This window comes from Cucurbita moschata, unplaced genomic scaffold (assembly GCF_002738365.1).
Source record: "Cucurbita moschata cultivar Rifu unplaced genomic scaffold, Cmos_1.0 Cmo_Scf00019, whole genome shotgun sequence".
Classification (NCBI taxonomy): Eukaryota; Viridiplantae; Streptophyta; class Magnoliopsida; order Cucurbitales; family Cucurbitaceae; genus Cucurbita; species Cucurbita moschata.
Window position 1 is genome coordinate 3,925,761 of NW_019268535.1, and position 22,664 is coordinate 3,948,424.

Below are 22,664 nucleotides of genomic sequence, written 5' to 3' on the forward strand. Positions count from 1 at the left end.
AGACATTTTTATACTCTAAGAAGTAAATTTTAAAGATTTAAAACCCCTTGATAGAGGATTGGGAAGGAAAAGGCAGGCGAAAAGATGAAAAAGGACATTTTTCAATTTCTAAACTAAAAGAAATTTCAAGTTAATGGAAGGGAAAAACTGACTCCAAAGGAGGAGGAATGTTTAGAACTATGAAAATGCTCCTCTGCTCAGAATCAGAACTTTCACAGTGACCTCGTACATAAAATCCATCTAATCTTAATATGCAGCCGTTGGATCTTCTCCAAGATTGAACACAATCAAGAACATTCACAGATCACCACATCCAATGGTAGAATTCAAATTGAAAGTCGGTAGCTTGCTGTTTGGAGAGAAATTTTTTTACGAATTATCCAAAAAAATTCAATCTCCAAATCACGACTATTCTAGAGATGTCAATGTCGGTGTAAGCTTCCCTATAAAGTTTGAAGTTGGGGCAATAGTATGGAACAAGAATCGAATTGAATCAAGCTCCCAATCACAAGCAATAAGCGTTTAGATTTTGGGTCTCATACTCTCGGGTATCTTCCAAATTCGAGAGCAATCTCCACCATTTCTCCTTAAATTTGTTCCGACAGTTCTAAACTAGATTACCACTCATAAGTTCTATGAAGGAATCGAGTGCTAAAAGTGCCTAGAAACCATTCTCCCAATCAAATCCGCCATTGAAGAACTTCAAAATCCAATCCGAGCTTACACGCAAATTCGTCGAGCAAGGTTGATTCCAATCAGTTTCAACACCTCCAAGGAGTGTTTCTATAGAAGACCATGAAGAGAAATAACTCATAAAAGTGACCAATTGAAGGAAATAAGTTTCGGGCTCAAATTGGGGGTAAGGTCAAATTCCTGCCTACGGTCCATTTTCCTTCAAATTGAGTAAGTTTGATGAAGGAATCGAGAGCTAAAACGTCGTAGAACAATCTACCCATGAGATCTATCTTCTGCATTTTCGGGTGAGTTGAAGACTGATGATGATTTTTTAAAATTAAAGTTACACACTGAAAGTCGTTCCTCCAACCCAATTCCTTTAGCTAAGAAAAGGATAAGAAATAGATTCCATGCAGTAATCAAGCCTTGAAATCTCCTAGAATCGCTGCCGAATAAAGGATCCCCTATTTTGAGTTTCGACCAAAAAATAAATTTTGGACAAATTTTGAAGGCGAATATCTTAGGCTAAATCCCATGAGAAGGTACAAAATCATTCTCTAGCTCTTCCTTGTAACACCATATTTAAGTTTCAAGAAGAAATCAAGGAGAGAAACGCTTGTATAGAGTTGGAGAAGAGAAGTTTCAGATGGCGACATTACATAAAATGCGCGTCTACTTCCTGTCCAGCGGAAGAAGATGATGACGTGGTCGATTCAACTTAACCGACCATGTCAAACCATAATCTGACCTTTCCTTGGTTTTTCTCAATTTTAACCATCTTATAGATCATTTCTCATGAAAAAATTTATGGTTCCAGAAACTAGATACAATAAAGAATCTGTGGAAGAAAATTTGAGGTAATTCAGATACCAAAAGATTGAGAATGGAGGTTTCGAACATCATCGATAAGGTAAGTAACCACCTTAGACTTTTCTTAAGAAATATTTGCATGAAAAACTTGGATTCTGTATGAACCTTAAACCAAACATGAATTAAAGATACATGAAAGAAAAAGACCAAGAACCGAGAGTTAAGGCCCTGAATCGATCAAATTGCTCAAGATTTAAGTAACGTTAAAATAAACAACTAGATGAACTCTGATTCCTATGAAATTTTAATTATGAGCATATTATGAGATGTTAAGATTACATGTGAAATTTAGTAGTCATTGGATAAGAATAAGTAGCTAAACCAAGTAACGGTGTAAAATGACCATAATACTCCTAAGGTAATTTACCTTCGGTTCATGACCTAGATGACCTCTAAAAGTTATGAAACTCTGTAGTATATTTTATTTTATGATGTTTGATGATATTGTGAATTTTGATATCATTAGAACCCATGAAGTAACAAAGCCAAGAATTAGGGTAAAATGACCAAATTGCCCCTTAGACTATTTATGATATTTCAAGATCAATATGTACTCCAAATGACTTACTACTTTCTAGAAGGTCTGTTCTTAAGGACATGAAGATATGTTTGAGATTTCAAATTGATTAGAGGCAGTATGGAACCTAAACCAAGTTATGACCCAAGAAACACCTAAAGGAAATACCTCAGGACTCTTCTAAAACCCTCTAAAGAATTCATTATGACTCTATGAATTTCTAAAATAACTCAAGCTTGTTACTACGATGGGTTCATTTGTTTATGAAGGTATGTTACAACTTATGCCTCAATGAATTATGAACTTTAGAAACTTACCAAATTGAGAACCAAGAACAATACCACACAAGCTCTACGACTACCAAGGTAAGAAGAAGGCTAGGTACCACTCAAGGATAAGGGTCCAAGGTTCTCAGACACAGAAATTCAAGAATGCTAGGTAGTGCTCTAATCATGTCCAATTGTGATCCATGACCTCCCATCATGCGGTGCTTTTAGAGGCCCATGTTTTCCTCTTTTAGGTAGGATGCCCTACACCATGTTTTCTTAGCAGGATTTCATGTTTGGCCTCATGTTTCCCTCACCTAGATGAGATGCCCTACACCATGTTATGAGTACCCTATTCACGATTTGCAGGATGTGATGTTCATGTTTCGCACCGATCACTTGACCTTTATAGTCTTTCATGGAGAGTAATCTAGGCCCATGATGGAACAAGAATAGAGTAAATTACCTTAGCCATGAATCTAAGTACCTTCTAAGTCCTTCCATGGTACAACATGTTCATGACTTAGACTACGTTACTTGAAACGTATGAAGCCTTGAGCATAGGTATTTAGACTATGCATTTGTAACGTATGAAACCTTGGGCATAGGTATTCAGGTTGTATCACAAGGCAAGCCTTGGATGCAGGATTAGACTGCATCGCTTGGAACGTAAGAAGCCTTGGATGTAGGTTTTCAGACTATGCCGCTTGGAACACATGAGACTTTGGGCATAGGTTTCAGACCGTATTGTAGGGTAAGCCCTAGATGTTGGTTCAGACTACGTCGCTTGGAACACATGAAACCTTGGACGTAGGTTATGATTGTGTCGCTTGGAACGTATGAGACCTTGTGCACAGGTTGCCACGTTCATGATTAGTATCGTAAATCTTAGGGAGAGTGTCTTGGAGAGCAAACCAAGAAAATAGCAAGAACCTAGAGAGCATCCAAGAACAAGATAGCAATCAAGGACTAGAACATGGATTAAGATCCAAGTTCTAAGAACAAGGACCGGAACCTCAATATTAAGGGCTCTTAGAGTAGAACTAAGGTTTAAGAATCCAAGGACCTAGGTCCTCATGATAAGATCATTATAAGAACACACAAGTCAAGAGCAAAATTAAGGGCCCAAGTACTTACCACAAGAACTAGAACAAGAAAAGAAAGAGTGGCACCCCAACATATCAAGGACTCAATTAAGAGCTTATAAGTAGGTTGCTTACTGAGTCATTGTACTCATTCTATGTTTTTCATGTTTTTCAGGTAAACAAGGATCTGGTCGAGGTCGGGAGTGAACTCTAGAGCAGGTGCCATAGACATGCCTCACCCATCGTCCTCCACACCTTTTTATTTTAAAAGTTTTGTGTCCGTCCCTTATTTTGTGTTTTAACTATGATGTGTTTGATTTGATGTAATATAAATATAATGTATATTTTGGTGTTGTTGATCCTAAAAGTCTGAACCCAAATTCCCTTTATTCTCTCAATCTTCAGCTGGTCACTCTGGTGAATCCCTCTGCTAAGATAATTAGTCATATTCCCCAAGTTGAAGAAACAAAGTGATCGACATTCCAATTGGGTGAAGTCGATGGGGAATTTTGTTCGTCAAGAACCCCGAAGTCACCGATGTTGATGAAACGATTCTTTCTCAAGACGCAGAGATGCAAACTTGGTCAATATCAAAAGCATAAAAGAATATTGCAAGAGGGTAAGTTCCACAAAAGAAAAAGGATCTATAGTCACGTTAGATTTGAAGAATAAAAAGGCACAAGGAGAATTATTAAAGCAAGTTGATGCTAAGCTGTGATTTTGGTTGCTTCAACTATTGGTTTGGTTGGAAAATTTCTTGAAGTATGAATCATGCTCTGTGACTCTTACACATTTCATACTTAAAGACTGTTAATGTTTATTATGTTATGTGATATTGCAAGGTATGATATGAGATGCTTATGTCATGTTATGGGTTTTGTTGTGACTTCTATGTCGTATGATGCATAATACTTCTATATGTCATGCACACTATGTTAATTGAATTACTTTAGAATTTTGGAATTTTGGAATTTTGGAATTTTGGAGATACGGTTATGCTTTCATGTTAGGTTTATGAAAGAATGAATGTATGACCTGCATCATACGTTTACGTCATGATTTAAAGCTGGAAACCTCATGCGGTTTTGTATGTCACGTGCATTGAGATACTTCCCCGTTTTCATGAATATAGATGCGTACATTATGATATCTATATACGCCATGATGTTATCTGGCTCCTTTCCGTTTGTGGCTCTAACAACGTGAGTGTGTGCTAGTTGAAGGGCAAGCCCACGGAGGACGTATATGCTCATCTGATGGGTTTATGTGCACGTACGTGAGTCATGTATAAATAAGTACTACACATCCAATTTTAGCCCAAACTGGAAAGTAGAGTGCAAAACCTTGAAATGTTTTTATAAAATGATAGGTCCTACCATGATTGCTTGTGTTTATATTTTCCGATCCCAATTGTTGGGTTACTTATTGAGTGTTTCTTAAAATACTCAACTTACATGTTACTCTTATTTTTCAGGTAAAGGTAAGACACCCCTCGTATAGATGACACGTCATAGTTGGCCATGAGACCGAAGTTAGGATAATTGTATTTATGTTTAAATTGTAGCCCTTAAGTTAGGTCAAGACGTTTTCACTACTTTGAGTTTTTATTATTTTGTTTCCGCTATTTTTTTATGGTTTCTTTTATTTGAAATAGATTTTACTAATGTGTAAGTCTTTAACATCATTTACAAAATGTTTTAAATAAAATTTTTCATGCATATTACACATATTATGCATGAGTAACGACCTTATTAGAAATTCGCGTTGTTACCAAGCAAAAAGAGAAGTTTTTATTGGGCTCATGAGTTTTGTGATGGGTTAGGTTGGGCTTAGATTAGTTCTTGAGAAAGGGCCTTCTCAATACTCCTTCACAAGTAATCTTCTTCCCTCATTCATATCACCACTTTCCAACCCAACATCTAACTTTGTTTTTCTTTTGGTTTTCTCAAGACTTAAATGTTGATAATCTTTGAGCATTGATGGCAACTTGAATAGAAGAAGTTTTCTCCTCTATTTTTCTCTATACACAATTTGCTTCCCTCAATTCGTTTTTATTTGACCTCCAAGTGAAAGGAAGAATGTCATTGAGTATAACAGCTAAGCCCACTGCTAATAAATATTGTCTTTTTTGGACTTTTCCTTCCAAGTTTCCTCCACCACTAGGAAGAAGTTTTCACACTCTTATAAAGAATGTTTCGTTCTCCTCTCCAACCGATGTGAGATCTCGTAATGAGATTCAAATCAGTCTTCTTGAAGTCCCATCTTCTCTCTTAGCTTTCTTCCTCAAGGTACTCTTAATCTTTTAGGATGTTACAAATCCTTTCGTCCTTGAAAGTTTCCAAATCGTGAAATACATAGGGTAGGATATACGCACCTCATATTCTCTCGTCTAGGTTGCTCTTATAGCCCAATGGTTAATCTTTCATGTCATTGTTCACACGACGTAGTAAACTCTCCTTTCACCTAGGCTTGCTCATGACCCACCTTGACGTACTCAGGGTCGGTCAATGCTAGGAGAAACCTCCATTCTTGGAGTCTATCATACAAACGCAAAATATTGCTTCGTTATCTTTCGTCAAGCTTACTTCCTTTGTTTCCTAAGCTCGCTTATTCCAAGTGCTTCACATGGCTTTCATCGGGTCTCACATAGTCCTTGCAAACTCATCATTAGCTGGTGGTATACTATTACGAGTGTGCTTTCATTGTCGTGCCCTTGGTAGCTTACCGTTAACTTTGTACTAAATCTTGATGTCAACTAGGGCCTAACACGACACGACAGGTCATGAGCATACGAGGTTTCTTCTTCAATTAGACAAGCACCATGTGCTCCTAGGTGTTCATTCAAATCTTGCTAGTACAATTTGCCTCTATACCCTCATGCCAAGATCACGGCTCAAAATTGCAAGTCTATGGCCTTAATCTCTTCCCTCACTACCGACGCATAGGCAACAACTTCATGCGTCGTGTCTACTCAATTGGTTTGACTTTTCTCTTTGAAGGTGATGTCACCATCCATCGCATCCCATATCTTCGGCAAAACTATCCTCTTATCAGGACATCTTTAGTGTTATCGACTATTCTCTTAATGGCATTTAACCGTCATCCTAATAGGCATCATTTCAGACGAAGTACTATTCTAAGCGTAACTAACATAAGCGTAGATGATGCTCGCTAATCTTACAATTATCATACCTGGTCAATGTGAGGCATGATTTGATCCAAGTTGAAGGGGACCTGAAAACTCTCTCTATCTAAGGAAAATTGTCTATCAAACCTAACCAATTTAGGGCTCGGATATCAATCTATAACGACCACTTTTTTTAGACTTCGAATTATGGATTGCTAAGTAGAGTTTAGGATGAAGAGGACGATAATTATTTTTTTTTAAAAAAAATAAGTATGTCGAAGGGAATAATTCAAATAATAGAGAACATAAATTTACATTAAAGAAATTAAAACGTACAAAACCTATCCAAATAAAAATTCCAAAACAACGGATGATGACTCACGTCTAAAAGCCTATCAAGAAGCTTCAAATCTTATACCATGACAAAAAAAGGAAAGAGAAAAGTAAATATAATAAGAAGTAGAAGCTTCGAATCTTATACCATGACAAAAAAGGAAAGAGAAAAGTAAATAAATAAGGGGTAGAAGCTTCGAATCTTATACCATGACAAAAAAAGGAAAGAGAAAAGTAAATATAATAAAAGGTAAAATAAAACAAATAGCTTCACAAATTTAAAACAAAATAAATCTAATTATAAGCAGATTTTGTTCGAGTTTATTACAAATAGAAAATAGGTTTTGGATATTTCAAATAAAATATAAAAGACCGAAAATACACAAAAATGACTAATGTCTCGGGACAACCTCGTTTGTGATTGTGCAACTCACCGAAAATATACAAAAATGACTAATGTCTCGGGACGACCTCGTTTGTGACTGTGCAACTTGAGAGCACTCCCTCGTCTTGACCCGTAGTCATAATGGAGTGAGTATAAAAATACTCAGAAATTAATCCACCTGTAAGCTCTCATCACATCCTTATCATAATAGGATACCAGGTATTTTTCTGTATTACCAGGTATTTTTCTTGGGGCCCTAGGTAATACAGATTTAATCTCTATAACTATCCAACCAACTGAGAAGGCCTTGAAGTTCCAAACAGCTTTCTTGTCTCATTTTTACTTCTTGGGGGTGTGTGCATGTTCCTCAACCTTTTTGTACTTCAACTTAGATATTTTGCATTGCCTAAATAGAGAATGACCAATATTTTAGGTTGAGGTGCTACCTCAATAACATATGGTAGGACAATATGACATTTACTAGTCTGAACATTATTTATGAAAGGTTAATTGGTGGACTCTTCCAAAGGGTCATAGTGTCACTCTAAATAGGGAAAGCGACTCACGCACTAGCCCGCTACTACGTCTGCCTGTGTGGTCCCTCACCATCTCTCAGAATGAGTGCATAAAGCAAAAACCCTATTAAGAAGACCCTAGTCATTTCCCTAAGATGAACACACCTAATCATCTCAACGTATTACCCTAACCAACCTCTGCAAAATTAATCATAAAAATAGTTTAATTGTTGAGGATTGTTGGAAGGGATTCCCACCTTCCCTAATTTAGGGAATAATCATGAGTTGATAAGTAAACAATACACCTCCATTTGTACGAGACTTTTTAGGAAAACCAAAAGCAAATCCACGAGAGCTTATGCTCAAAGTGGACAATATCATATACTATTGTGGAGGGTCGTGATTCCTAACATTAATGTCTAAAAATATATTTTGGAAACATTTATTAATAGTATATTTTCTCTTAGGATTTAATTGATAGCTTCTATCTTATCTAAACATGGTAATTTTTAGCATAATCTAAGAAAACGTCCCAGACTCTCTTCCTATGAAATTTGATATACAACAATAAGATAGGTACTAGAGAGGAAAAGTGTTAGAATATAAGACAAATTTGCATTCCTTCTCCTCATTGCAACCACAACCAAGCAGTGTAAAGAGGAGGCTTTTTGGTTCTTCAACCAATATCCTTTGCTTGGATTCTTCTCAATATTTGTTCTCTCTTTTATTTATTTATTTTTTGTTTTTTTTTTTCTGGGTATATTTTTCAAAGAATTTCGTTGAAAAGAATGAGAGATTCTTGATGCATGTTGCCAAACTGCAAATATTTATTATTATTATTATTATTCATTCAGAAATTCAGACACTCAATTAACTTGTTAAGTAAATTTTATGGAGGGACTTAGAGGCTGAATTGGGGTTAGAGGTGAAAAATGCTCGGAAAACCTTTCGAAATCTAGGAAAAAAAATTAGAAAGTTTGGATCAAAGTCAACCGAGGAGTAAAATGGTAATTTTTACCCTTTGACAATCCTGGGTCCGAGAGACCTTGGTGAGACCAACAAAAAGGAGAAGAAAGAAGATCACACGAAAAGAAAAGAGATTTGTTCAAATTCAGTATGAGAGAAGAAGTTTGAATGTTGAAACATTCGTTTTCATCAAGAACTTAAAAAGAAAACGAAGGTACATCTTGTGAGTTTTTAGATTAAATTTTTCCGAAAATTCGAAGGTATTCTTGAGAGTTAGAACTTGAAATTTAAACATGTTGTTCTAACAAAAGTTCTTCATAGATCTCTATTGAAGTTTGGTCAGGAATCAAGGTGAAAATTGGAGCTTTTAAGAAGCCTTTTAGTTTTGGCAAGATCACGTAAATTCCAAAGTTTAAACAAGTTTATTAATATATATGATCGATCATTAAGAAATCCCAAAGAATATAGGTTGGAAATTAGAAAACTCATTATATTCGAGAATTAAAATGTAGGTGAGGTTTCTGATGTCATGCGTCGACAAACGAGAGGTGGAACGTGGCTTGTGTAGAAAAGGACACACATCAAGCATGGAACAGTGAAGCACATTCGGCCGAAAGTGATACGCATCCTGAGTTAGCCGAACCTAACATGAACCCAATCCAAAATTTGCGCTCGACTTCTAGTCGACGCACAGTCCAATCCATTAATCTAAAACTGGCTTGACTCAAATTAGCAAGCATAGTCAAATGCTAGTAATGAAATTTAAGTCTCACCAAGTCATGACGGTCACAAACATATTGTTTGTGTTTGTGTTTTTCAACCCTAAAATCACTTACGACATTTTTAAATACTCAATCTTTTTAGGTAGGTGTAAAGACACTACACGACCACGGACAATAATGGCTATGGACACTCTAGGACAACCGTGACAAAGTTTAGTTTTTGCATTTTAAATGTTTGTGGTCTTTGTTTTTTAAGATTGAACTTAATGATTTATAGTTTGAAGTTTTCTCGGAATTCCAATTAAATGTTTGAAATTTTATCATACGAACCCTAACAAAAATTAATTTTTCGATTTTTCTTTTTAGATTAAAAATTCTATCATTTGATTGAGAGTTTTAGAGATTGAATTTCAAGACGAGAAAATTGCTTATAAAAGTCATAATAATCCAAAAATAATGTAAAAGAAAATAATGAGATTGAAGAAAAAACTGTCCATGTCAACCAAAGGGGCAAAATTGTCAATTTGATGATAGAGGATTCTATTAAAGGCCTAATCTGAATTGGAAAGGGAAAAGAAAATGGGAAAAAAGGGAAATGAAAAGAAAAGAAATAGGAAAAGTAGTATGGCTTTGAGAGAGAAGATATGATAGAGAATCTAAAATCCCTTCCAAACAATGACTTGGAATCCGAATTTAGCCCCCCAAAAAAAAAAATCCTTCACAATGCTCGGTGACTTTGGGAGAACCAATCTAGGTATTCGAATCATTTAAATCTATCCTGGAACCGGAGGTAAGGTTTTAAAGTTTTTTGTTCCAATTTTTATCCACACTTTAGAGATTTTCTTGGATTTAGGTACTTAATTTTTAATATGTTGATAGTGAGAGGATTTCACACAACTTCTATGAAGAAAGGGATGATCTGAATAAGAACTCGAAAGGTTGAGTTCTGATGGGTCTCAAGAATGTTGACTTCTTAAATTCTAAACCTATTTTGGACTCATTTATCTCTCTCCACAATTAATAAAATTGAATGGGAATACTTTTGTTTGAAATTTAGATTAAACCTCTACAATTTTGGGATGATTTGAGCTACACACAAAAAGATACAAACTCAAAAGAAAATAGGTTGAATACGATATTCTAAGAAATTTGGAAAGAAAATGATGGATGAAACCAATGTGCATACGACAAGTTGGATGGTGAATTGCAGAATGTTGGCCGGCACGGACACTACAACGTGTTGAGTAAAGGCAGAGGAACTGCATTTTGCTGAGAGAGAGACGCGTATTGAAGTTTGGTTGGCATGCAAATATCTGTGGAGTGACCCGACCCAACCCGTATTTCGCCTTCGAACCAATCCACGACCCGCAATTTGATCTGAAACCCGTGACCCAAACCTCTTGCTTTCGCTTCTACTTAATCTCTACACATCAATGAGTACTCACAATGTGTTATGCAATGAGTGCATTCAAATGTTTTTCGATCTTGATTTCAATACTAACCCTATCATGCAAATGTCATCCATGAAAGTAGCCTATCTAATTTTTCTCAAGTAACACTTGTAGGGATAATTAGAACATGCTAACATGCAAGCATATCTTACCTTATGTGGTTAAAATATGCATGTTTAGGACCACACGTGAATTTTTGGATGAGAATGCCCGTATATTATAAAAAATTACTGAAGTACCCTTAGGATGTGCTAACATGCGAGCATATATTACCTTAGGTGGTTAGAATATGCATGTTTAGGACTTCATAAGGGAAAGTTTGGATGAGAATGCAAGTATTTATAAAAATTTATTGGAATACTCCTAGGATGAGAATTTATGATGCATCCCGATTTTAATGCTTACTACTATGCTAGAATGAAGGATGAGATATTGTGACCTATGTCCTGACGATTGATGGATGTTATCTCCCTGTAGAGCTTGTACTAATGCATAATATAATATGTTTAGCTTCAGTTGATTGATGGTGTGTTCTCTCTATAAAGCGTGTTTATCTACATAGAGCTAGAATTAGGGCGCTAGAGTTACAACGACTAGATGATGACCTAGGTCAAGACGCCTCTAGTAGACTAAGCCCCTTGGGATCGTGAACAATGATTAGAGGGTTAACTCTAGTGCCTTCAGACTAAGAAACACTCGAGGAGTTGGAACAGTACCCTTGAGTCGGAAGTTCGTATTAAGCCACTTAGCCACCCTAAGAATTGAGTAAACCTCCTCCGCTCCTAGAGATGACCAAGGTAATGTATAGATTATGTTTCTCATGCTTTAGGTGGTCCATATAAATATTCCAAAACAAAGTATGCATATGTGAACCAAGTTAAGACTAGGGTGCTACACTTCGAGTGGTTTACACATTGACATAGGTCCCTACATTTCCAGTTAACTGGGCACCTTAGGATCGTTAGCACTGATCAGAGTTCTAGATTTATGTGCACCTAGTGATTGTATTAGTTCTGAGGGGTTAACCTCGAGCATCCTAGAAACATGAGATCGGATTTAAACTGCCTAGACGCTGCTAAGAACCTAATAGACCTCCACGACATTTAGGAATGACTAAGGTAACTCACCAAGTAGTTAGCATTATGACAACATCATCAGAGTCTCTACCTTCTACTCCTCCGGTATGCCTTTAGTGCTTGTAGCGCCCTACTAAGAAATAGTAGTATAGGTACCATCGAGCCAGGCCTAAGCCAAATAGTGCAATGCGTCGAGGCGACTAGGTGCCCTTACCTAGAGGAAATGACCAATTGACTCTTGAATGGGGCAAATGTGCAGTAAAATCCTATCTTGGGAGGGAATGTGGTATCATGCAATAAGACTCAATAGTTGGCCAATATACGGGGTCGTTTCCCCAAACTAGGGTGACTGTATGGTTATGTGGGAGAGTTTGCCAGCTAACCCCTCATGGATGCTGTTTAGGCTAGATAGCAAACACCATATTGTCCCACTAGATGATTATGATGTAGCGCTTCAACCCAAGATACTAGTAATTCACTTCATAATCAAAGCAAGCTACCTAAGTCAAAGAATCAAAAGGTTAGAAAGCCTATACAAACCCATAGGGGTAAGATTCAAAATAGAGATCTACTCAAAACTTTTAGACCTCCCAAATGCTCAAATAGCAGTAGAGACTAGGCCCGAACTTCTTAACGCTAAAGTAAACCTATGGATACCAACTAAGTTAAGAATGCGATGAGAGCCTACAAGTAAGTTGCTTATTGATTATTTTTATACTCGCAGGAGCCGTTCAAGGTGGAGGGCATTCGAGAGCTCGACAGTCACAAAGAGAATCGTTCTAGAGCATTAGTCCGTTTTTACATGTTAATTAGTTTTGCATGAATTTGTTTGGAACGTCGATGATGTGCATGTAGTAATAATATTTTCTCAATTCATGTCCCAACATATTTCAATCTTTAAACAACATATAAACAAAAAAAAAAAAATCAAAATACTTTTGACTTCAATCAATTCCATAAATCCTATCAACTTTCCACACAAGTATTTCATCAATCATAATGAATTACACATCTATTCCTCGATTCCTTTCCAACTAACACGACTATCTTATTCCAAAAAGATAAGAAAAAGAAACCCAAAAAGAAGCAAAAAAGGAACATACAATCCAATCCAAAAGAATTGGATTCTCCATTTACTTACCATTAAGTATTATACGATGCTTCCTCCCATTAGCATCTACTCGTCTTCTATAAAAAACCCTTTGGCTCTTCCTTACATTACTATCAACAAGGCTTCGAAGAACACAAAAGAAAAGCAAAGGCTTTGATCATCAGAGTGAGCTGAAGCTGGAGAGCTCATTAACCTTTCTTTCTTTCTTTGTTTCCTTTTATGTCCATGAATAGTAATACAGATGGTTTCGAGTGTTCCAACCCTCACTATCGGGCTGATACAAAGTACATAAAAAAGGACGGGAACGGAAAGGTTCGTATGGTACCCATAATTTGAAAGTTCATGGACTAAATTTTACCGATTTTGATTAAATTGTTAGAAAACAACTAAGTTTCTTGTTGAAATTTTTAGTTTAATAAAATATTTAAATGATTAGCCAAATTCTAAAATTCTATTTTTTTTCGTTATTTGATGGTTCTCAATTTTACAGAAAGAGGTCAAAATATATCCAAGGGGACTAAATATTACATGGGGCAACGACGATCGTTATTGGATGTTTTCGGACAAGTAAGCTCTAAGCTGCAACTTTTTTTTTTTAATGTTTTTTTTTATGAAGTTTAATCTATTATATTTAAAAACTGAAATTTATTTTGTTAACTCTGATTTTATAGATTTCGTTGTAGAAAAAACGAAAAGGAAAAAAAAAAAGTTTTCTTTGATAATCACTATCCTTCATGAGAATGTTTGCTAAAATCTACCGAGAGGGCGAAAATTCCCTATCTATAATCCTTTATTGAATCAAATAAATTATAAAGCATATGGAAAGAAAAACAAATGGATTCACATATTTGTCTATAATAAAACGGTAAATATGATACTATCATAAGTGGTAGCAACTATCTATATATATTTGACTTTAATAAATAGTCAAATATAGTAATTATGGTAAACTGATATAAAAGGTTAAATATAGTCCATCATACAAAGTATAAGTTAAATATAGTCTATCCTACAAAATATTTGTCTATACTAAAGACAAACAGTCAAATATGATATATATATATATGGTAATTCATAATTCAAGATTAAATATCTTTAATACTTTTTTCGTGTTTGGCTTTACTCTTTCTAAAGTGGTTTCGCATATATATATATATATATATATATATATATATATATATATTTTGTTACATAGCCTGTTTTGTATATAGTGGGTATCTAGGAATTTGAGAGATAGAATGGAGAGTATCCTTTCAATACTTAGAGTTTGATCTAAAAGCTAAGTGATATATATGCTACGTTCTTGTGGATCTTTTCCTCTTCTTACAAGTTTCCTTTGGGAAGAGCCATCTAATGGAGTTGCTCTTTTAAGCCAATTGTTCCATGTAATAGTAGAAGAAAGAAAGTTTTCAGATGTAAGGAAGAGTACATAGATGAACGGACATCAAATGAGAGTGATCTAAGAGTAAGATTGTTGAACCGAGATTAAAATAATTCAAGTAATTATCTATACCAACAAGGTTCACTTTCTTTTTTTTGATAGCTCAATTATTGTAATGACCCAAATCCATTGCTAGTTGATATTGTCGTTTTTGGGCTTTCCCTTTCGGGCTTCCTCGTTTTTAAAACGAGTCTGCGAGGGAAAAGTTTCCATACCCATATAAAGGATGTTTCGTTTTCCTTCTTAACGATGCGGGATCTCACAATCCACTCTAAGAGGGTTTAGTTCTCCTCCCCAACCTACGTGGCATTTCACAATTATAAAAACTCTAAAGTTAACTTGATTTGTTTTGACCAATTCTAAGTTGGATGACCTACGTATTTTCCTATGAAACATGTGACTGAGGACAAGGACATGTGTTAATTTGTGGAGATTATAGTTTTCATTCGAGAATCGACAAATAAGTAACGTGGTTATGTTACAAAGGATACAGGTTCCAAATCCAAATTCCTTTGTTTCTTTCAATCGTGTTCATAATTTGTTGTTATTGTGATTTTGTAGGGAGAACGAAGACAGTTTTGCAGAACTAAAACAAGTAAATTGGCTAGAAGTAACTGGTTCAACATCGGAAAAAGTTGAGGTTGGGAAATGGTTCAAAGTGAGTTTCAATGTGACACTACGACCCAATGCTTTTGGATGGGATGAGTCTAATATTTACATAATGGCTAAGATTGGGAAAAAGGGGCGTTTCAGTTTCAAGAAACTGAATCTTCGTAATAAAAATCCAGACGAAAGATTTAACATTCCCCAGAATGAATTAAAAATTGAAGTTGCCAAATCCGCTGAGGATCCCATTCTCTACTTTGGTATGTATGAAGTTTGGAGCAACAGATGGAAAGGAGGGTTGAGGATCCATCATGCACTCGTTGAGGAGTGCGAGGCACCAAAAGAGAAAAAATTGCGTTGATCATGTCTATAACAATTGCTATCGACTCGATGTGTGGTTTCAAGAACATGAGAATAATAGAAGAATAATGTACTTATGTATCCACTAGTATTATGGTGATACTTTGCAATGTATTTCGTGGATTTTATTTGTTTTAGAAGAATATGCACCAAAAATATGTATTGTATTTGTTGATATGTTGGGAAGTTTCCATATTGAGTATGTTTGGCTATCTCTAGAAATCTTTCAACTTGGAGAAGTTGGATACGAAGTGTTTTAACATGTTTAAGTTATCAAAAACATGAATCTCTTCAACTTGCATGTTTTTTTGGGTACTTATTGGGATGTAAGTTGTGTCCATGTAGAAGAACATGAAGTTTACGTTGCTTGGATCATACGTATAAACAAAAAAGACTAAAAAAACGATGGTCAAACTAAGAAAAGAGAGAAGGAAAACATGGGTCGTAGCACGAGTTCCTTGGTTGGCTTCACGCAGAGCATGTAAGCTGTGTCATAACCTCATTAAGTGAAAGTAGTTTGTGCCCCCACATGCAAGAGAGACGAGGGGCGACCCTTAAGTGGCGCCCATCCAGCCACGTGAAGGTCATGATTGAGAAGTGTCTTGATGTGACCGAGGAGGATGGTGCATCATCCAACACACCAAGAGTGTGCACTTAAGCCAAGTCGAGGCATACGCAAGGTTCGAGAGAACGATGTGACACGAGGGTTGAAGATATGCTCGAAGAGGGCTGGGTAAGGCCCCTGGCAATAACCTCAAAGATGAAAGCTCGTCAAATTTGGTGTCAATTGGATACTCGAAGAATGATGCATGCGTATGACTGCTCGCAAAAGAAAGTCTACTCGATGAGAACCCAAATGGATGGATGTTTGAGGTGTCCCAATGAGATAATCAAAACATGGGTCAATTCCCAATGGATGTGTCCAAGCAAGCCAAGAGGGACGAGGTGTCCTGAGACATGTGATGACATCACGATGCATGGGTCGTGTTGTTGGAAACTGAGATGACGATGAGATGCGATGTGGTTTACAAGAGATCTTTATGAGTTAATAAGCTTGACTTAGCAAAAAGAAGTTATTACCAAGAACAATTTTAGGATAATTGTTTAGTTGTTATTGACTTGAATATGTTTAGAGAAATAGTTAGTTTTTTTTGTTGGAATTATTAGTAGTTGATTAATTTGAGAAGAAAGTTTAGAAAACTAGTTGTGTTTTCTCTAGCGTAAATACTCATGATATATATGTTATTTTCACAACAACATAGAGAATTGAAAAGCATAAGTGCTTAAGGTTACTTATTTCAAAAGCTCTCTCGCCTCGAGTTGTTCTTCCTACTTTAGCTATTTGTTTCGACATATTTCGATCGTGAGTCATTTTCAACAATTGGTATTAGAGTTAGGATGCCGAAACAATGTCATCACCATACAAAGTCACCTGAGGAGAAGTGACAATGATAAAGAGTGGAAGGGAGGCGAGTGTAACGCTCTGGTACCCGTTACTCATGAAGAGTAACTACGCAGCATGGTCGATAAAGATGCATGTTAACTTACAGGCACAGGGAATGTGGGACGCCATCGAGTATGGTGATGTTAAGGAGGTTGTTAGGATCACTCAACAACGTATACACTCGATCTAGATGAACACAAAGAATAGGATAGAGAAAATGGAAGGAGAATATTGGCTACAGAATTTGTATTGATGACTTCACGTATGTACAGTAAGAGAGAATATAAAGTACAGAAAATACATTTTCAAAGCTATGCCTGAGTGGATACATATATCGTTTAGCTTACTATATATAGTTTTACCAGATATAACTATCTATTATATATAACTATGTACCATATATAGCTTTACCAGATATAGCTTTTTACTACATACAACTATTTACTATTTATGACAATTTACTTTATATGTTATTTACCAAATATAGTTTTACTATGTATAACCATTAACTAAGCTATAAATAAGCATCAGGCTCCATAACCTAACAATTCTCCGACTTGTAGACTGATCCAGTCAACCAAGAATTTCATTCTCAAATGATCATGAGTATCTTCACTGCACTATACCAATTGAGGCTTTGCACAACCTCAATATTCCAACATCAACACATTTTGTAAACATGTTTGCTGGATTTTTTGCATCCTCTATCTTCTCCAAACACATCACCATCTTCCACTAACCTGTGAGTGAAATGGTATCGTCTTCTTTGTTTTGTCTTTAAATGATAGACTGGGTTCCTCACCAACTGTATGGCACTCTAACTATCTCTATAAAGAATATTTTCGTGCTGCTTCTTGCCCAATTCTTCCAGATAGTCAGTCATCCACATCGTCATCTTTTCAGCTTCACTTATTGCCATGTACTCAGCCTCAGTACAACGCATTTTTGAAGCCTAGACATCCCATCATTCATGGCTTGCTCTCACTTGGTTGTATCCTCCAACTGTAGGGCCTCATCAAAGGGCTCTGGTTCCCTTTCATCAGCAACAAATAGTGTAATGAAGATACATACATATCTGGTACTCTTATAGTATTGGATGATCTACTCAACACCGGTTCAGGTATCACTTGCTCGACCTCTGGTTCCTCTACAATAGTCTCAGGAGTTTCTTGAGTATCTGCTACAACATCACTAGGTGGTTTTTTTCCGCAACTCAACCTCAATTCCCACTTGCTTCGTTGTCTTAGAATCTTGCTCCACATCTGGTTCCTCGACAGTAATCTCAAGAGTTTCATGAGTATCTGCTACAACATCACTAGGTGAGTTTTCCTACAACTCAAGCTCAACTCCCACTTGCTTCGTTGTCTTAGAACCTTGCTCCACATCTGATTCCTTAGTAGTAATCTCAAGAGTTTCATGAGTATCTGCTACAACATCACTAGGTGAGTTTCCCTGCAACTCAAGTTCAACTCCCACTTGCTTTATGGTTTTGTAATTTTGCTCCACGACTGTATGGATCATTTCCAACCGCATTTTCTTCAATTCTCTGACAGTCCTTGTGAAGCTAACTCGTTTCTGCTTGCTTATAGCGTAGTTCTCACAACGACCCACATCAACAGATTTCAGACCTTCTAAAACTCCTTTCACATCCAGCATCTTCATTCTTTTCACGTTCATATCTCCAAGTCTATTGTGTCATAGACTAGAATTTGAAGCACTCTCAGCAACAGCAGCTATGTTCATACACCCTGTAGTGGTGTATAAGGTTCCAGATTTTGTGTCACGTGCTACCACCATAGCACCCTAAATAATCTTCCACGAACTCTTCCCTAACTCTGTTACATAACATGCGCTGTCCAACTGACCAATAGAGATCAAGTTTTTCTTGAGACTAGGAATATATCTGACATCTTTTAATGTTCATTGATTTTCTGCCGGAGTTTTTATGCAGACATCTTTTTTTCCTTTAATCTCCAAATCTTTGTTGTTGGCAAGATACACCTTCTCGAAATTTTCGGACTTAAAATTCCGGAACAACTCTTTATTTGGAGACGAATGAAAAGATGCACCTGAATCCAAAATCTAGGATTCAATCGAACTGTCCACGCTGAGGATTAGAGCATCCCCAATGTCTTCTGCTAAATTTATAGAATCATCATCTCCAGTTTTGTGATTCTGCTTCCTCTTTGGTCTTGTACAATCTGTCTGAAAGTGACAATTTTCTCCACAATTCCAACATGTTACTTTTGGTCTATTTGGAGATTTTTCTTAGTTCTTTGATTTTGATCACCCTTTGTTTGGGTCCTTCGGTTTACTTCTTCCCATTGGTCAACACTGAGAGCACTACCAGATGAATTTTCAATTTCTCGTTTGCGAATACTTTCGCTGAGAACTACATCCCAAATTTCATCAAACTTTAGTTTATCAGATCCTCGGAAACTTTTGATTGCAGTAACAATAGTATCCCATGACTTGGGTAAAGATGACATCAAAATCAATGCTTTAATTTCATCCTCGAAATTAATTTCCACTGAAGTCAGTTGACTTGCGATCATATTGAATTCATTTATATGATCAACAACAGATCCACCTTCAGACATCTGTATTTTGAACAATCTTCGCATCAAATACACCTTATTCATAGCCGAAGTTTTTCATACATATTCGACAGTGCCTTCAACAGATCCGACGTTGTTTTCTCCTTAATGATGTTGAATGCTACATTTCTGGATAGCGTCAACCGGATCAACCCCAAGGCTTGTCGATCCTTGAGCTTCCACTGTTCCGTGGTCATGGTATCCGGCATCACCCCCAACAGGGGTTCGTGAAGACCTTTCTGATACAGATAATCTTCAATCTGCATCTTCCAGAAACCAAAATCGGATCCATCGTACTTCTCAATTCCAATCTTTAAACTTTTCATCTCACAGATCGTGGTGACTTCCGCCTAGCTCTGATACCAGTTGTTAGGATCGCACAACAACGTACACACTCGATCTAGATGAACACAGAGAATATGATAGAGAAAATGGAAGGAGAATATTGGCTACAAGATTTGTATTGATGACCTCACGTATGTACAGTTAGAGAGAATATAGAGAATACAGAAAGTACATTTTCAAAGCTCTGCTTGAGCGGATACATATATGGTTTAGCTTACTATATATAGCTTTACTAGATATAACTATCTACTATATATAACTATATATCATATATAGCTTTTTACTATACATAGCTATTTACTATTTATGACAATTTACTTTATATGTCATTTACCAAATATAGCTTTACTATGTATAATCATTGACTAAGCTATAAATAAGCATCAGGCTTCCTAACCGAACAGAGGTAAGGACAAGATGGCTCTTGCTGGGGAAGGACTCAGCGAAAGAAGGACGTTCTTCTCATGTTGGGAAAGAAGGACTTAGCGAAGGCAGCATGAGAGATGCTGCAAACAATGCATGTGGGTGTGGAATGTGTCAAGAAAGTAAAGGTGCAAACCTTGAAGAGTGAGTTTGTGGCTATCTAAGAACGGTGAGTCAATAGACAACGATCATCAACGACATTCATTCATTAGGCGACGTGATGGAGGAGATCTCCGTCATTAAGAAGTTCCTTCGAGCTGTTTCCTTAAGATTCATGTAGATTGTTACCTCCATCGAGTAGTTCGGCGACCTCAAGAACATTTCGATTAAGGAGGTCGTTAGTCATCTTAAGGTCCATGGGGTGAGACTTCGTGGCTACGAAGACAAAGAGGAGGAAAAATACCTCTTACATATACATGAGGAGTGGCTCGCACGAACGAAAAAGAAAGATGCAGATGATTCTTATTTTTCAGGTACAAGCGGACGTGGCAGCCATAACAAAGAAAAAAGAGGTCGTGGACGTTTTGACAGATAAGGTCGTGACAATACTTCACAAACCCATGAAAATGGCAATCCTTGAAAGGACAAGAGTATAATCAAGTGTTATTCTTGGGAAAAATATGGGCATTATGCGGCAGAGAGCTGTAACAAGGAGTGCGATGAGGAGGAAAACCTCCTGTTCTTGGATGATGATGAACCTACATTAATGTTGACCGAGAAAATGCTCAACCTGTTGATACTCAATGAAGATAAAGTTATGGAAAACCCTTCATAGATGGAGAAAACCAAGTGGAGACTAGCATGTGGTACCTAGACAACGGAGCGAGCAACCACATGATTGGAGATCGAGCAAAGTTTAAGGAACTTGATGAGAAGTTCATTGGAAACCTAAAACTTTACGATGGATTCATTGTACTGATCCAAGGAAAAGGAATTATCTTGTTTCAGTGTAAGAATGACAATCAACGTCATTGACCAAGGTGTATTACATTTCGAGTTTGAAGAGAAATATTATTAGCTTTGGTCAAATCATAGAAGAAGGTAGCAGAATGGAGATAGTCGACCCAGTCCTTAAGATATACGACCGAAATGGAGCCCTATTGATGAAGGTAAAACGGTTGCGAAACCGCATGTATAAGATACTATTGAAAGACTATCAACATCTTCCAAAATATCTATTGGCATTGGCTGCAAGAAAGTGAAGAAGAAACCAAGGGTCAGAAGAAAAGATAGCGAAAAATAGATCCAAGAAGCAACCAGAGGTTGCTCCAATCAGCGAAGTGAAACCTACAAGTTGATGTGTTTCATCAAAATTATCATCTCAACCAAAGAGACCTAGAGGAAGAACACCAAGGCGTAACAGAAATGAGACTTCAAACTTGTCATCTCAATCAAAGAAACCTAGAGACAGGCCTAAAAAGAAGATTGAAACACGAAGGAGTACATTACAAGAATTTTCTACATGTAAGCTTGATGATAAATTCTCTCTACATAAGAGGGTGGAAAAAATTGCAGGTTGCAAAATTAAAATTTCTTCTGAAGAAGACAGAGTTGACCAGGGACCAAACAAAGTTGAAACTAGAGAGTAACATGCAGACATTCTCACCAAGAGCCTAACAAGGGTTGAATTTGTAGACATGCGAGAGTTGCTCAAAGTGAAGAATCTCGATTAAAGTCAAGCTTAAGAATGTGAGTTAATAAGGTTGAATTAGCAAAATTAAATTATTATCCTATTAACAATTTTAAGATAATTGTTTAGTAGTTACTGACTTGAAATAGTTTAGAGAAATAGTTAGTCTTTTGTTGAGGAAAATTGTTAGTAGTTGCTTGGGGAGAAAGTTAAGGAAACTAGTTGTTTCCCTGTGATTTTACTTAGTTTAAATAAAATCTAACTTTGTGTGGAACTCTTTTGCTTTAGAATAGGACTTTAACTTTTAGAAGTCAGCCGTAGACTCCTTATTTGTTTTTTCTGTTTTGTTGTATATCCTCCTATTTTCCATTTCAATTATAGAGCATTTTTTCTTCAAAAACTTACTTTTCTATGCTGTTATTTCTTTAGTTTCATCATTTGGTATCAGAACCATAGCGAGGGATCTTATTAAAATTTGAAATAGCAATCTTCAAGATGTCTACAGAAAGCTCTTTTGTGTAGCTAGTCATCCCACAGTTTGACGGGCATTATGAACACTCAACAATGCTCATGGAAAACTTTTTGTGATCAAAGGAGTATTGGAATTTAGTAGAAAATGGAATTTATGCAGCAGCAGGAGGATCTACTGATGCACAATAGAAGAATATGTTAGATAAATCCCTAGGTTAAAAATCATTCCTATTTTTTATGTTACTATT

General features: G+C 36.4%; 1 protein-coding gene across 2 annotated transcripts; it reads left to right on the top strand.

Annotated features, from left to right (window-relative positions):
• The first annotated feature begins 13,190 nt into the window (after nucleotides 1-13,190).
• On the top strand, nucleotides 13,191-15,718 carry LOC111456742 (protein PHLOEM PROTEIN 2-LIKE A9-like). 2 transcript variants are annotated; one of them, XM_023098721.1, is made up of 3 exons: nucleotides 13,191-13,411; nucleotides 13,590-13,666; nucleotides 15,102-15,718. In XM_023098721.1, the coding sequence occupies exons 1-3, from the start codon at nucleotides 13,319-13,321 to the stop codon at nucleotides 15,505-15,507; spliced, it is 576 nt and encodes a 191-aa protein (XP_022954489.1). In that variant the 5' UTR covers nucleotides 13,191-13,318; the 3' UTR covers nucleotides 15,508-15,718. The 2 variants fall into 2 exon arrangements, with proteins under 2 accessions (XP_022954489.1, XP_022954490.1); XM_023098722.1 differs by having other exon boundaries at nucleotides 13,198-13,411; nucleotides 13,596-13,666.
• The last annotated feature ends 6,946 nt before the right edge of the window (nucleotides 15,719-22,664 follow it).